Source organism: Rhipicephalus microplus, chromosome 1 (genome assembly GCF_043290135.1).
Source record: "Rhipicephalus microplus isolate Deutch F79 chromosome 1, USDA_Rmic, whole genome shotgun sequence".
Taxonomy (NCBI): Eukaryota; Metazoa; Arthropoda; class Arachnida; order Ixodida; family Ixodidae; genus Rhipicephalus; species Rhipicephalus microplus.
Genome location: NC_134700.1, coordinates 191,962,760 through 191,979,647, shown reverse-complemented (window position 1 = coordinate 191,979,647; position 16,888 = coordinate 191,962,760). Strand labels below are relative to the sequence as shown.

The window sequence follows — 16,888 nt, the reverse complement described above, 5'->3', positions numbered from 1 at the left end:
AAAACATTTATTTGAAGTTCTGCTCAAAAAATCGGTGAAAGGTAATCTGGAGGCGCTGCGTTAGAGTGTATCGAGCGTGCAGCGGGGGCGAACGAGCGCATCGAAGCACGTTAGACGCGAGCGCCATCTGCCAGTGAGCTTCGAAAACGAAAGAAGGCATGCGCGCCGGCGGAGAAAGATGCGTGCCTGTCTCGGAGGCGATAAGGTGTACAACGCAAGGCGACGGGTAGGTGCCACCACCATGTCGTTTCAGCAAAGCGTTGGTAACACTTGCCTTTTTGAGCACTGCGTTGCACTGTCAGCGCAGCGTGTGTAACGCTGCGCTCCTTAGAATTATGCTAAGGAACTGGCTAACCTCCCAGTCCTTCCTCATTTATTCCTCCTCCACGTTGCCGGCTAGTTGGTTGAGATTCATCATTTTCACTGGTATAGCGCACCACGACAAGGACACACACAAAGGAGGTGTGTGTGTGTGTGTGTGTGTGTGTGTGTGTGTGTGTGTGTGTGTGTGTGTGTGTGTGTGTGTGTGTGTGTGTGTGTGTGTGTGTGTGTGTGTGTGTGTGTGTGTGTGTGTGTGTGTGTGTGTGTGTGTGTGTGTGTGTGTGCATCTCTCCTTTGTGTGTGTCCTTGTCATGGTGCGCTATACCAGTGAAAATGATGAACCTTAAAATTAGTTGTGTGTGCCTTGTGAAGGCACACATACAAAACATCGACGTGCTGTTATGGTGACTCAGATAGGCGCAATGATTGCTTTTTAATTGACAATCGCAAAAACATGAATGCTGAATCTTGAGCAATACTGGTGGGCGCTGCGGATGGGGTCGGCCGTTTGAAGTATCGTTAGGGCGGACAAACAGACAAATGTACAGACAGACAGACCAAAAATTTTCCGTCGAAGGTCCCCAAGAAAGACTGTCGTCTTTAAAAAGCAGAAAAGAAAAAAAATTACCCCATCTCCCACTTAAAGGAACCATGTGGGGATGCGAAGCAGCGCTGATGTTCACTTGTGTTTCCATTTTTTATTTGTATGTTTACGTGTATGTTTCACTTGTGTGCGGAGTTGTTGTGTACCGCTCATGATACCCCCCCCCCCCTCCCATTTGTGTGTATTACCGTGTGTGTCTGTGCGCCGCAAAGTCAACACCCAGTGCTGCTAAGAAAGTGCAACAACGCTAGTGAGCGCAGCTGTATATACGAGCGCACAGCTGTGCCGGAGCGATAAACGGGAGAGGATAAACGAAGCGGAGGCAGCGCTTTGCCAACTCCTCCCTCCACTTCATGCTTAGGCGATGAGAGGGGGAGAGTTGGCGCATGCGCAGTGGGAGGGGGGGAGGGTGCCTAGGGACGGACACAGCCCCAAGAAAAGATGCTTCCATCTAAAAAAAATCACAGCATATCCACGGAGTGAATGATGATGAGTGGGGCGAAGCGTCTGTCTGTCTGTCTGTCTGTCTGTCTGTCTGTCTGTCTGTCTGTCTGTCTGTCTGTCTATCTATCTATCTATCTGTCTATCTATCTATCTATCTATCTATCTATCTATCTATCTGTCTATCTGTCTGTCTGTCTGTCTGTCTGTCTGTCTGTCTGTCTGTCTGTCTGTCTGTCTGTCTGTTTCTGGTGTTTCCCACAGCCGGTGTTTCCCACAGCAGAATAATTATCCTTTACTGCTTTACTTGCCACTGGTCCACTAACGCACCATCATTTAGCAGATATGTTTAAAGAAGTGATGTTCAATACTTTACAGCAGACATCCATGTTTGTGTAGCTGCTTTTAGATAAGAAAACTGAGCGTGCATTCTGAGACTACCGTTATGTCGAAAATAATGTTTTAGGCGGTAAAACGTTTAGATCGTAATACACGTATGGACCGGTGGGGATATGAGAAACCGTGACGGCGACGTGACACGACGACAAGCGCAGACCCTGACGTGTTTCACCCCCTAGTACAGAATGTCACGCGATCACACGAAAAGAATATAACATCGCCGATAAACACAAGGCAAGCACAACGTGAAGCACAGATGGCTCAACGCTTCGCAGTTCGCACAGCTTTCACGTGGGGTAGTACTGCCACTCCTTTTTTGTTAGAAAGACAATACAAATAGCTCAAAGTACGTTTTGTGCATGTCACCAAGCACCTGAGCAGCGACACTGAATTACATTTTCGAATCATGTAAATACCCTAGATTTGTCGCTAAGCGTCCTGGGATGGCACAATGGCGGCACGATCGCGTTCACTTCTACGCAGTTAAGTTCGATTGGCTCATCTGTTTGAATGCATCCGATATCCTTTGTTGGCTCCTTTATACGAATGTATTCTGTTGCTGGTCGCCAGTCGGAAACTGTCCACGTTAAAATTCCCACTGAACGTCTTAGCCAACCATGCAGAACACGCATGCATGAAGAGTTGATGTCTGCTTGCAGAAAAAAAAAAAAACGGGGTCAGTCTGGGATCGAAATTGAAGGCAGACCACGGAGCGCACGAGCAGCAAGCGAATGGGTTCAGGTCGGTGGCCACTTTGAGAATATATGACATACGCAGCAAATTACATTACGATCCAGAGTATAAGACACACGCGCAAGCGTATTTTCGGGAATGATGTTTGGCTGCGCACGTGCTCTAGACGATGTGATTCGGAAAATTTGTTTAGGGGTATGGATACAGACCGCAGGCTCAAGGTATACCACACGTCGAAATGGTCACAAACAGATATCTCTAGCCGAAAGTTTCGTATATTCCACGAGTCTCAAAATTCAGACGCGGCTAGCAGCAATAAGATATACAGATGCATGTGGCGTTCATTTCAGCAATGGCGAAGCCCAAATGTATGAACACGTGTGCCACGCAGGCGGCACGTTCGAATGAAGGCGCACTCTCGTAGCGGTGCGCGAAAGCTTTCGGTCGTTCCGATATGAAAAGGCCATCACTCGATTCGCGTAAGCGTTCAGCATGCCGCGAGGTCTCGGAAACATGACTACGGAGAAGATTTACCCTCGCTGTCTTTGTTTTAGTCATACTGAGGCTCGTGTGTTGTACATATTATACATAGAGTATATATGGTATATATGATGTGAGCCTCATTGAAACTTCGTAAATAGTGTAGTCAATTTATGTGCCTGGCTGTAAGTGTTATGTGTTTATCAGTGTACATATCACAATCACCGAGCACCTGGAGTAGCATGCCAGACGTAAAGCGAGGGAAACATCTCCAGCCATTCGTTAAAGTATCTCTCTCTCTCGCTCTTTCTTTAGTATACGCACTTTTTTCCTAACTCTCATAGCTTTTGAACAAAACATGGAGCACTAAATGTATACTGCGTAAAATTTTCCTAATAAATAGAATACGCATTCGCGTTCCATTTAAGGGTCTCTGTTGAGGTTATCACAAACAAAATACATTTTTAAATAGTATACTTACAACATTGCTACAAGGCAACAACAAAAACAACAAAAAACTTATAAGGCATGTTATCACTGCCACATCATGACGGCATGGGGAGAAACCGAACGAAAAATTGCCATTTAAAACCGTGACCTAGGTCCTCGTACTGGAGCAAGGTGGCAAGTTGTGCTAGTTGGATAACGTTCATGATTGAAAATTTTTGTTGAAGCGCACTGAAGACAGACGGACAGAAGAGAGAAGCGCTATCCTTGTCAACCTCTTCTGTCCGCCTGTCTTCAGTGCGCTTCAACAAAAAATTCTCGTACTGGAATTAGAATGGGCATGGGCATCGAATGGCACTGTTATTACAGAAAATTGTGATCAGAGGATTCTGCTGCCAAAATGCAAGGTGAATCAAACTATGGAAGTTTAGCGGAGAAGCAGAACATACCAGATTATTGTGTGTTTTGCCGTGTATAGGTGCAGCCCAAACTCTCGAAATGGAAGAGCACAGAATATTCCCGTTTTGACTCCGTGCAGTGTGTTGTGCTTCCTCGGACGTTTGTTGAGGTGGACGACAGTGCAGCAGCTGTCCCGGATGAAAATCTGCATAAGCGCGACGGCGGGGAAGCTTGTTAATTGTTCTTGCGCGTTGACCTGGTTAAGGGGTCTCACCACGGTATTTATACGTCAGAGACATCTCTTTGTTCGCGGTCGGCTTCGGGATCTGCATACTTTAATGAGGGAATCGGATTCCAAGTAAACTAGAGGAATTATAAGCACTTTAAGAAACCCTAAAACGTAGTCGTTTTCAGTGGGCGTGCATAACGTGTAATTTGTGTTCGCCATACCGTCGTACATGCATAGTACATGCCTGTGCATAATAATTATTACACAGTAATTATGGCGGTAATATTTCCTTAGTGCCTCAGGTTTTTTTTTTTTTGGGGGGGGGGGGGTTGTTGATTTAAGTGATTTACACGAGAGCTGGTTCCGCATATAGTTCAAATGTTTGACAGTTTTGCATGATGGCATTATATAAAACTCAAGACTATTGCATTCTGCCAGGTGATAAACCAGGCTACCGTGTTCTGGAATATAATTAAATATTTTATATCTCTAACCCAAGAACAATTGCCCAATCGAGAAAAGCATACATTAAAGCAAGCAAGTGTGAAAAGTTTGCATCTCACACAAAAATTCCGCGCGATCATGGCCGATATCTTTAGATTTCTCCACTCTGCTCCTTTTTCTTGAGACTCTCAGCCATGGTCATCCTTAAAGGTACGTTTACCAGCTCCTCCTTCGGTGAATTCACCATTCTGTGCCTCACCTCATACCCACGAACGCGTCCCAGTCCTCCCAACTGTTCTGCTATATCCCCGCTAATTTATTCTTCTTCGCACACAATGCTGTTCGGCTCGAGCATCGAGGTCCAACGCCGGGTCATACATGCAGCATCCGACTCAAGACATCGTGCGATTATCTGGGGTCCTGGACTAAGTATACTACCAATCGTAGAGCATCACCTAAGCCTTGCAAGATGAATGTTTTCTCTCTAAGGCTTGCACCTCGTTCGAATCAGTCGTATCACCCGCACATGCAGCGACAGGATGCATGGTACGAAAGCAGCTGGGCACAGATATAATGACACTTCGTTTCATCCGAGCAACCGTTAAAACCTCACGCGGCATCTTATGCATTTTTCATAGAAGACTCGAAGGAGAAAGCCTCTTTCTTCTCAGTCAATAGTATCAACCCTTCCCCTCACCATGAAAAGCTTTCTGTATCTCTCTGGTATTGCATGCAGTGTCTCTAGGCCCACCTTTGGCAAAACGATGTTGTCGTGTGGTGACATCATGTGAGTGTGACGTCACCGATTTCTTCGACCTGTGACGTCGTTATCAGATTATCGCTTGACGATGATTTTTTCTTTACTTCGCTCACATTGGTACCGACGCCGGCATCGGTCATTTTTCTCATTTGATCAGAAATCTAAAGCAACGGTTCTCGGCTGTTGTCGTAAGCCGGAGTTCATCAGGAAATATTCACGAAACAACCCTCTCCTACATCCCTCCCCCGCCGATATTTCATAACCCGCACAAGCATGGATCAGGCTATTTTTTCCCGTGCTCAACCTGGCGCGTCTGGAAGCCCCCTGCGCGTGCATACTGCCGAGGCGGCATCGCGGGAAACGTCGTCGGATCGTCGTCACTGGGGTTGTCCTCGGGTCGCGCGCGTATAAATTGAAGCGTGTGACTAGTGGCCGATTCCTGGCGTCCCTTTGTGACGGCGTCTATACCCCCCCCCCCTCTTCTCGAGAGCCATATGGCACAGCTGACAGCTCCTACAACAATATATGCGACGTCACGCCGTGGCGTGGGCGAGGTCTTGCACATTGGATGCGAACGAAGTTCGCCGAGAGCCATCGGCGGCACCTCTCCCTCTCGTTGGGGTGGCCCCACGCGGCGACACCTCTTTGCCGGGCAGCATAAATTGGCGCTGGATACCAGAAAGAAGCGACGGGCGTGGGAGCTGCCGAGGAGCTCGCAGGTTAGCCCGACCCCCGAGGAACCCTCGTACGTGTCCCCGTGAAAAGAAATTCCTGAGCCCCAGTGGACCTCCTCCTTTCCTAAGGATGCGTTCCTCGCGCACGGCACGTCTTTGCCCGTTGTCCCTGGCTTTCGGGACCCCCTGCGTAACCCCCCGCACCCCCCTCTCAGCACACTTGGAAGCCGTGGGTTTGGCCTCGCGTTTGGATTGACGGAGAGGGTCATATTTAAGAAAAGGAAAAGGGACGAAAGGTACCGAGGGTGGTTCGCGAAGAGCCGGGCGTGCATGCCAACGCAGCTTCCCGGGCTATTTACGCTGCTGTCACCTCCAGCGTGCCGAGAAGCTGCGCGACAGTTGTGCGTATGTATGTCTGGGTACGTTTCGTCGACGGTTGCCGTTTTTTCCTCCGCCGCTGAGGCTGCCAATGTTTGAATGAGGGAGAGGAACGGCGTGTTCATCTTCTCTGCTGCCGAACGCCGTCGAAGTCTGCACGTACTGCTTACTATACGAAGGCTGTATACGTTTTCGTCGCGATCTCGTCTGCGGTGGATGACGGCGGCACAGTGGTTGCTGTTTGAACAGTGGCGAGCGAAGACGTGGCTGCAAACATCCCTCCTAACGTTTATGTTTGCTTGTTTTTCTTACCACCGCGTCTCCGCCCCAAGCTTGTTGGTTTTCTTACCAGGACGCGCCTCTGCGAGACCCGAGGAAAGGGTTTGTACATAGGGATGACGTCGTCTCGAAGTATTTCCATAAACACCGACAGAGAACCAAGCAAGCAGTGGACTAAATCTTGTCATCTTGTTGTGTCATAGCGGCTCTGCAAAAGGATATCGATAATTGAATTCTGTTTGCTGTGAGAAACTATCGAAAAATGCAAACGAACATTCGTAGCGAGAGAACAAAAAACAGGAATGGGAGGTTATGAGAACTTGGCAAAAAAATTCGTCGACAGTGCACTTTGATACCACATCAGCCTCCGATAAAGAATAGGACTCAATTTGTAGTCCCGAGGAATCCACGTCTTCCGAATCAGCAGAGTTGTATGCCGACTAGCCACTCAGTTGTGTATGGGTGCTCACCTCGGGAAGTAGTCCCACGAAGATTTGCGAAGTCCTCGGGGTGCACATCGACCGACCAAATCTTTTACGAAATGGTTCAGCATGCAGCCCCCACAGCAGTGTGATACGAATAGGTGCAAGCAAGCTTCCGGACCTGCACTCGCCAGAACGAAGTTTCAATATTTAGGAGCAAAGCTCCTTAAGACCTCACGACGTCAAATGAAACCCGAACAGCGGCAAGCCTTCGCGACGGTATAGTGCGCGCAGTCCTCTTATCACCGCGGACAAGCACGCATATACGCGCAGAGTTTCCGAACCGAAGATGCGCGCGCCTCTTGGTGGTGATAACCGGACGGCACGCACTACACTATCGCGAAGGTTTGCCCCTGTTCGGAATGGTCCGGCTTTCATTTGACGCCGATAGTACATCCGGCTTTAATCCTTCCGCGCGCCGTGCACAGTCGAAGCGCAGGTGCAAAATATCTGTGCACAGAACAATCTACAGCCCCGCCGTGGTGGTCTAGTGGCTAAGGTACTCACTCGGCTGCTGACCCGCAGGTCGCGGGATGGAATCCCGGCTGTGGCGGCTGCACTTTCGATAGAGGCGGAAATGCTGTAGGCCCGTGTGCTCAGATTTGGGCGCACTTTAAAGAACCCCAGGTGGTTGAAATTTCCGGAGCCCTCCACTACGGCGTCTCTCATAATCATATGGTGGTTTTGAGACGTTAAACCCCGCATATCAATCAATTAGAACCATATACACAGCGCACATAGGGTGTAAATATAGACTGCCCGTGCGTCCTTCCATCCGTCCGTCCATCCGTCATATATATCAGTCGGTGACTTTAACATAGAGATTATAGGCCTTAGGATCTGGCTTTCCATCAAGAACGTTCACTTTGTGGATATGCGCGGCCACTTTTTTTTTCTTTTTTGTCTGGGTGAACATCATACTGTAGTATATCGACGGCGTTGGACCACCAGAAGAACTAAAATATGAAATTTCTACCTCATAGGTGTAGTGGCAGCGTCCTACGCAAAAAACTTCACCGACGAGCGCGCCCAAATGCTGCCTTCGAAGGTGTGCTGGTGGCATGCGTTTGCCTAATAATTTATGCTCTCTCGATCATGGCTTTGCCGACGATCAGCCGTTTGTGATGTGACAATACAGTGGCTTTTTAATTGTTCACAAGATATGAACGCACGATCACCGTTGTCAGCTAGCAACAACTGAACTGTTGCGCTGCTAAGCACGTGGAAGTAAAAAGCTATAGGAGGCAGCTCTGTGCAAAGAAAGAAAGAAAGAAAGAAAGAAAGAAAGAAAGAAAGAAAGAAAGAAAGAAAGAAAGAAAGAAAGAAAGAAAGAAAGAAAGAAAGAAAGAAAGAAAGAAAGAAAGAAAGAAAGAAAGAAAGAAAGAAAGAAAGAACGGCAGGCAGGCAGGCAGGCAGGCAGGCAGGCAGGCAGGCAGGCAGGCAGGCAGGCAGGCAGGCAGGCAGGCAGGCAGGCAGGCAGGCAGGCAGGCAGATAGATAGATAGATAGATAGATAGATAGATAGATAGATAGATAGATAGATAGATAGATAGATAGATAGATAGATAGATAGATAGATAGATAGATAGATAGATAGATAGATAGATAGATAGATAGATAGATAGATAGATAGATAGATAGATAGATAGATAGATAGATAGATAGATAGATAGATAGATAGATAGATAGATAGATAGATAGATAGATAGATAGATAGATAGATAGATAGATAGATAGATAGATAGATAGATAGATAGATAGATAGATAGATAGATAGATAGATAGATAGATAGATAGATAGATAGATAGATAGATAGATAGATAGATAGATAGATAGATAGATAGTATACAAGGCACGCATAATGCCAAGCTTTGTTTGCCCTTGTTTCTGTGTGGGGCTCCTGATCTTCTTTTTTTTTTTTTTTTTTTCAGAAGGTTACCCACACCTATGCATTACCAATGTACTTAAGTTCCTGACAGTTTTCGATTAGCTCGCTCTTCATCGGAATAATTTCTCGTTTCTCTCCTTCTCCTTGTGACGTTCATTTATCCGTTGCATGAGCAGTAGTATACAACCGTATAACGAAACACACGCCAACGCCTGTTGGAGCTGACGGGCTCAGTTCTCCTGCCCAGAAAAGTGTCTCCTCACTGGAAAGCGTACAGGTGTCTACGCCTTGCAAAGTTTTACGATCAACATGTCTTTGGCACGATCTCTGAGGCGACGTTTAATACGCGATGGCACTTGCGGAAGACTGTTGTAAACACGTGCTTTCCGAGCATCGCCTGCGGTATTTCACGACTGAAGTTGCGTTAGCAAAAAAAAAAAAAAGCGATATAGACTTCACGAAGGTACATACCACTCTAGTTGATGCCTCTCCTGAAAAGTGAGCTAAGTTCCTTTTTTTTTTTTTATTTCGGTAAACAAACATCGGCATTCCAAGCCGGTGTAGACAGAAGCGGAAAAGCGTTTCTTCTTCGGGTCCCACAAATTTCGGGCTCCCGTGGTACACCCGAATTCGCTGGGAACCCTGCCAACCGCCGCTCGCTTTTTCGGTGATCCGGAACGCCACCAAGCGGGCATGCACGCCGGCGGGCGTAAAGAGCAAACCCACGACGAAGGATCGCATCGCGGAGAGGGGATCCCGCTCGAGGGCATTTTCATCGATGGTGACGACGTCCGAAAGTTTGTTTATCGAATGCCTGTGGGGGCCTTCGCCGCCGCGTTCCGAAATAGCAGGTCACTCCTCTATTCCGGGAGAGTGGCCACCGTCGCACGATGCCGGTGCCGGGACTGACTGGAGTAGCGCGCGTTGTTTACCGCTGCGCCATTAGCGGACGCAACGCCAGCGCATCGAACCACTCCGACGGGTTGTTCGCACACTCCTACTGCATCGTCGTGCTGCATGCCTGCGCTCGAAATATACGCGCGGGCGCAATTTTAAGCTTCGGGACATTGCCCAGCATAGGTAGACTCCGTGTGCTAAAAGCTGATCTTTTTTTTTTCCAGTTTCCAGTCGCGTTTGCATGAGAACGGGAAGTTATTCTAGCGTGAGATAGGCGAAGAGATCTTGGCATATCGACTCGCGTGTCGCTACCACATCAACACTTATAGAGAGAATATCACGATGCATATTCGCCGGTGTTTGGCAGTCGTCGCTTTCTCACCTGGTTGATCCCATCAGGAGTTATAGTTGCTTACCTGAAGGTCGCGAGTTCGACCCGACCGCGACGGTCACGTTCCGATGTAGGCGAAACGGTAAAGACCGGTGTACTATGCGATATTGATGCACGTTAAAGAACACCACATGGTCGAAATTTCCTGAGCCCTTCACTACGGCGCCGCTCAAGGTAATATCATGATTTTCGAACGTAGAACCCCGTATATTATTATTATTATTATTATTTGTGGATATAAGTACAAAAAGAGGGCATCACCATATTATGAACAAGTGTGGTCAGTCACATCACAATCTCACGCTTTACGCGGATTCTGAAACGCAAACCCGCTTTTTTTTTCTTTTCTTTTTTTTTTTGAGAAGGAGAGTGACCTGCACAGAAAGTAAGGAAAAAAAAAACTGCAAGTCCACCAAGCTACAAGGCGCGCTAGCCTCCGCGGCACTGTTTTCCAGCATCGCTATCTACTCGACAAGTATCTGCACTCGCGGAGAAAGTGGCCGCTTTGCCGACACATGACTCTCCACAGAAAAAAAAAAAGCAGGACGAGGGAAGAATACGGCATTTCATCTCTTACATTTCGAAGACGATGGGCAAGAGCGAGTACGCGTAGAGACCTCCCTCGGGACCAATCGCGGAAAGGTCAACTCAGAAAAAAAAAAAAAAGATGAGGCATTCACACAACCCACTGCTACGCGCGCGTTCCGGACGCGTCACGCGAACCTCCCCGAGGGGACCGAGTTAACCGTGAGGCCTGCGCACCACGTTAGAAACGGCCCGCTGCCTGCCGTATTCGGGGTACACCTACAACGGGGCACGCGCGGCTACAGCGGCCGGTAGAAAAGTGTGGCCCCTCCTAAATTTGAAGTTACGACAGGCGAGCTCATGCTCCCCGGCCACTGCTATACGGGAGCGGCCGGTCGGCACGAATCTTTACGGTCTTGTTAGCCCGCTTCGAAAGAGACAGGTATGGGGGTGCCGCGGGAGGATGTACGGAGCCCGTTGCACGCGCCTTGCTATAGGGCGCCCCGCTGCGCCGCGCCGGCTGATCGAAAGCAACCTGCCGCTTCCGCGAACCCCTTCCAGCCAGGGCTTCGTTTCTTTCCTCCATCTTGTTTTTTTTTTTTCATTGTTACTCGCATTGTAGTCCCTAGGGTCATAAAAACTGCGCGCGCAGTTAGAACCCGAGAGTATGCTTCGAAGGGCTGCAAATGCAGATCCCTACCAAGCTGGCTGGCATTTATTTATTTATTTATTTACAATACTGCTAGCCCTTGCGGGCTGTAGCAGGGGTGGGAGGTGAACAGATGAACAATACACAAACAATGTTAGGCAAAAAACAAGTCCAGCCGTCGTTGAAAATCCTGTGAGGATCTACATCCTGTAAGTACCTCAGGAGGAAGCACATTAAGGCATGAGTAAGTGACGCCACTGAGAAAAAAAATACATGCAAAATGAATAAAACCTGAGTAAACTGGGTCCTAAATGACCAACTGCACCTTTCGATATTGAGGAGGTTTCGGTGTAATTTTGCAGAGCGTCGCAGTCATACGCGAGCGAATTACGGGGAGAGGAACAAGGTAGTAACCTTAATAATCTATAGGGGCGCAGAACTACCTTACATCTTTACTGAGTTCGATCGGTCCATTCATTGTTCACGGTAATGGTGATGAAGTTTTTTTTTTTTTACAATAATGACAGTGTCGGACCTCCGTAGTTGTATTTTTAGAACTGTTTACCAACCACCTTCGAAGAATCCTGGGCCCCGAAGCAGGCCACTATTACAAGCACCTCAACGTTTCGTTTGCATTCTTGCAAAGTTTGTTTTCTTTCTGACTCGGGGAAGGGGGTGTGACGCTAAGGTCAAGCATCCCCCCCCCCCCCCCCTGATTGAAAAGCATGTGGATGCCCATGGTCACGCTGGCTACTTTCTATACAATACAGTTGCTGTTTGACGATTGGTCTAGTGTTATGAATCATGAGTAGCATTTAACGAAGAGATTGTCGACACAATCTTGTATCAAGCAAAATAAACGAGCCCTCAAAACTTCCTTGCTTCATTCAATAGTATTTGGTGAAGTGACAGAACATTGCGACCAATGTGATGGTTTCACTGCGCGTTTTCTGTCACCACAGCTCTTGTGTGCTTAGAAAATAATGATTAATGATTTAGAGTACTTGTTACTCTACTATGGGATAGCATAAATCTGTCCCGCGGGCCTCACACTAGATGACAGCTGCGTGAACTTCAAGGACGGCGTCGGTGCAGCACCAAAAGGCTCCACGCAGCTGCTCGACGGAGAGAGTGGGCGCGTATCCATGCGCCCTCTGTCGTTATCGGGAGAAGGCGCGGCGCCGCGTCAGAGAGCCCCGCGCCGACGCGCTGCGACGCGTACGTGTGGTCAGGCCTTCACACGTAAGATGGCGATAACTCACCGTTACGAGCCAGTACCTTCTCAAGTAGAACCGTTTGCGCCATATGGTTCCAGAATGACGAACAGCGTCTGCATGCAATGTCGGGGGTTACAATTGAGGCTTTGCAAACTAACTCATCTTGTTAATTAGTTTAATTTTTTTCTGAGTACTAAAAATTTATAAATCGCATGGCGATGCATTTTAAACATAACTGATTCAAACATTTACTGCAGGATAAATTCACACTACTTTTCGATCGTAAGTGTGCTTTGCGAAGCCCTGCAACACGATTGGCTGAAGTTTTGCCCTAAGAACAGTTCTAGTGTAACATACTTTCGCAAATACGGGGCCCTGTATTTTAAGCGATCCATGAAGTAGGAGTATTTTCGCGATGATTTTAAGCGATTCACGATGGTGGGGTATTTTTGCTCCACCTTCGTGGAGCAAAAGTACCCTTAACAATTCCTTTATCCCATCTACTAAAGTCTGTGCTTCCGTAAGTGTGCTTTCTCCTAGTACTTTCACACATGCAGCGAAGCTCGCGGCCTGTTAGCGGGACTATTTTTAGCTTTAAACCGCGAGTATTGAATTAGTAGCCGACAGCTGCGTCTAAGTACTGTAGGTACACAATAATCAACAGTGATTACTCCAAGGTATACGCTCTGGCGAGTTGGTGATACATTTTTGTGTACAATACAAGGAACGCAAGACGCAGATGGGTGGGCTGGGATATGGCGGTACATTTTAGCGCCTTGTCCTCTTCATTCACCCGCGCCCTGTGTGTTTTTTTTTTACGGTGTACTCAAGCGCTATTTATCTGTTCGCAAAATATACCTTAACCGACATACCTGTTTGACTTGATTATGATGCCTTCATTGTTGAGCAGTGATCGAAATCGGCAACAATGAGGAGCTGTAGCACGCTTTGAACATCACCTGACTTACCTTACCTCACCTAATCTAACTTAACCTAACCTGCCCTAATCACCGGCACGTTGCCCATCGCCACTGATGAGTTCACGCCCGTACCTCATGCTGAAGATCGGGCAGAAAACGGCCAATCTGACTCTGCCTTCGGTCATAAAAGTGAACTTTCCTTTGCAAGATGTTTGTTAACGTCATCTTACATGTATATGCACATTTTGTACACGTCCGCAGCGTGCGACTGCCACCCAGTGGGAGCCTCGGGGCGCACCTGCAATCAGACCACGGGCCAGTGCCCCTGCAAGGACGGTGTCACCGGGACCACGTGCAACCGCTGTGCCAAGGGATACCAGCAGAGCCGGTCACCCATCGCACCATGCATCAGTGAGCTATCTCCTTGTGCTCTCATACTTAGTTCGCCCTCTCCATCGAGTGCGCATGAGCAAGAGGCTCACGCTCGAAGGCCGACAATGGCCGTTGTGCCCAACTTCATTGTTGAATCCGAGATATTGTGTCAAAATTAATCCTCTTTGTGGATTAGCTCTCATCATAAGTTCACTTATGATTGCCGTATTTTACCAATATGCCGTTTGTACTCATCTCTAACCATCAATACTTTGTTGAACGTAGGGCCGTTGTTTTATAGTTGTTTTAATGCTGCTTCAGTGTAGTTTTGAGATGGCCCTCTGTCAAGGTCTTGTAATTTTTATTTAGCCTTTATAGCTTCGATCTACTGCGTGCTCTCCTTCGGCTTAATTTTTGTCTTGTTTTGCGGACGTAAGTCTCATCATTAGTCACGTTATCGAATAGAGAATAGATCATTAAACAAAGTAGCGAACTATTCGTGGACATGCAAGCTCAGCTTTCACACGCGCAGTGAGCATTACCTCGAAATACCGGCTGCGGCGGCTGCACTTCCGATGGAGGCGGAGATGATGTAGGCCCGTGTGCTCAGATCTGAGTACACGTTAAAGAACCCCAGGTGGTCGAAATTTCCGGAGCGCTCCACTGCGGCGTCTCTCATAATCATATGGTGGTTTTGGGACGTTAAACCCCCCATATCAATCAATCAAAGCTTACCTCGAAAGCTCCGAAGCATGTCCTGAAACAGTTTGTTTATAGTGCTAGCGCCGCGTAGCTTTGGGATCTGTTGCCGAGATTTATACGCAGGAAAGCACAAAACTGGGCGAGCTGGTATGTATTTATTGTTACCGGAGAGCGCGCATTGACGACGGGGAAAGAGAAAGAAGAACACGACACCAGCGGTCACTTTCAAACTAAAGTTTTAATGAAGAAAAACTAAAGTTTAATAAAAGAAAGTAACATACAGAGTACTACACATTCGCCACTACACAGAAAACACAACTGAGCGGCATACGTGACACATCACTCGATTATTAACCTGACAACATGACCAGGATATTTTTATTTATTTTATTTTATTTATCATATACTGCGAACCATTTAAGGTCCAAGCAGGAAAGGTACAGCAAGTTCAAAGGTAAAACAAAAGTACAACAAAGTTACAACAAAATTGATACTGGTATACACGAAATGTAAGAAAAACATAGCAATCACCATCAAATTATACTCGTTTCCAGAGGGCTGAGTACACCCACTGCAACACAATCCATAAGCAAAGCACCACACTCTTAGGCACACAACAAATTGTTAAATCAAACAAGTATTGTGAAAGCCAGGAAACAAAAGGCGCATTTCATGGTGAAAAGGAAAGAAGAGTAGAGTTTCGGGGCAACAAATTCCACTCAGAGATTGATTTCGGAAAAAAAGAGTGTTTGTATAAATTAGTTCTTGCGAAAATTGACTTGATGCTACAGCTGTGTTTTTGACGGGAAGGCCTGGAAGAATCTTTTACCATGCATACTTTTCTGGCTTTATTTCGAGTTTAGAAAAATATATTAGACGGAGTAAGTTAAGTCGAGCAGCTCGTCGTCTGTCCTCAAGAGGTTCAAGATTTGCCAACTACAACATCGCAGAGGGGGAATCGCGGCGTCTATACCTACTGTAAATAAAACGGGCTGCCAGGCGGATAAAGACATATCTGCCGCTTTTATCACCTGGCGACGTTGTCAGGCTAAGTTTTTTAAGCAATGCGTAACGTATCTCATCGAGTAATGTTTTCTGCGTAGTGACGCGTACGTCGTACTCTGTGTGTCGTTTTCTTTCTTTTTTTTTTTCATTGAATTTAATTAAAAGTAAGCACTTGTGTCGCGTTCTTCTCTCTTCGTCGCCGTCGTCAGTGCGCCCCTCCCCCCGGTAACGATGTAATATTTATCCGAAAAGTATTATGCACACATTCTAAAATATAGAAACTGTTTAACACGCTAGCCTCTCGCTGGGTTCACAGTCCCAGTGCACACGTCGCTGACGCGTAAGTGCTTTCTGCCGCTGACAGGTAGGATGTTTCCGCAGTTTACGGCATTTTTTTTAATGAACTTCGAGAGAACTAAATGGCATGTCACCATCGACTATCGTTTCCGCATTGCGCTGCATTTTCAAAGTTACGGAATGCGGCGGAACGGACCTCCATAAAGATGAGGGGGTGGGTACAAAAAACGAGAGAGTGAGAGATGGAACGCGAGAAGTGAATCAGTACGAGCAACAGGAGTGCTCAAGTTGCAAAGAAAGAACGTGAACCTGTAGGCTACATCCAGAAAGTACACACACAAAAAATAATTGAAACAAGTGTGTTTGCAGCTACGCACACCAGTGCGATATGGGCAGGAAACACCGCGGCCACTCTGGAGTCCTTCCCGCACCATTACCTCGTCTCCCCCGCCATTCCTGTGGCATACAGGCCTCACTACATACTTTCGTTTTTCTTTTTCCCTTCTTCCATTTCTTCTCCTTCCGGGCAAAAAGAAAAAAAAAAGAGAACCATAAGTGTCCTGAAATTTCACACAGTATGATCTCGTCTCTCTAGGGAAAAAGAAACGGGGAAAAAAGAAAGCCTTCCATTGCGCGTGTGGGCGAGGGTGGGGGAAAGTCCAGGATGGAGAGGGAATTTATATGACACGGGAGTACAGCGAGGGAAGAAAATCGGGAGAGTACGGGGCGGCGGCCGTCACTAGCGTGCCGTACATAATGCGAACCACGGTACGCGTCGCCACGCTGGCATACCGACCACTCGACCACTTTGGTCTAGGGAAAAAAGAACAAAAAGGAAAGGCAGCATGCGCTAAGGCCTCCCGCACTTTTCCTCGTACGCGTTCTCTAACGCTCGCCGTCCTACGCGTTTTCTGCTCCCCCCCCCCCCCCCCCCCCCCAATGCAACACCTTTTCAACTACTTTCTCCTATGTTATATACGTTCCATCTTTCCGCT

The 16,888-nt window shown here is 47.4% G+C and overlaps 1 protein-coding gene across 1 annotated transcript in view; it reads left to right on the top strand.

Annotated features, from left to right (window-relative positions):
- Positions 1–16,888, top strand: part of LOC119178382 (netrin-1-like) — a 187,100-nt gene that overhangs the window by 157,829 nt on the left and 12,383 nt on the right. The window contains exon 3 of the mRNA XM_037429585.2: positions 13,779–13,928. Coding sequence (XP_037285482.2) covers positions 13,779–13,928 — 150 coding nt within the window. The remainder of the gene's footprint in view (positions 1–13,778; positions 13,929–16,888) is intronic.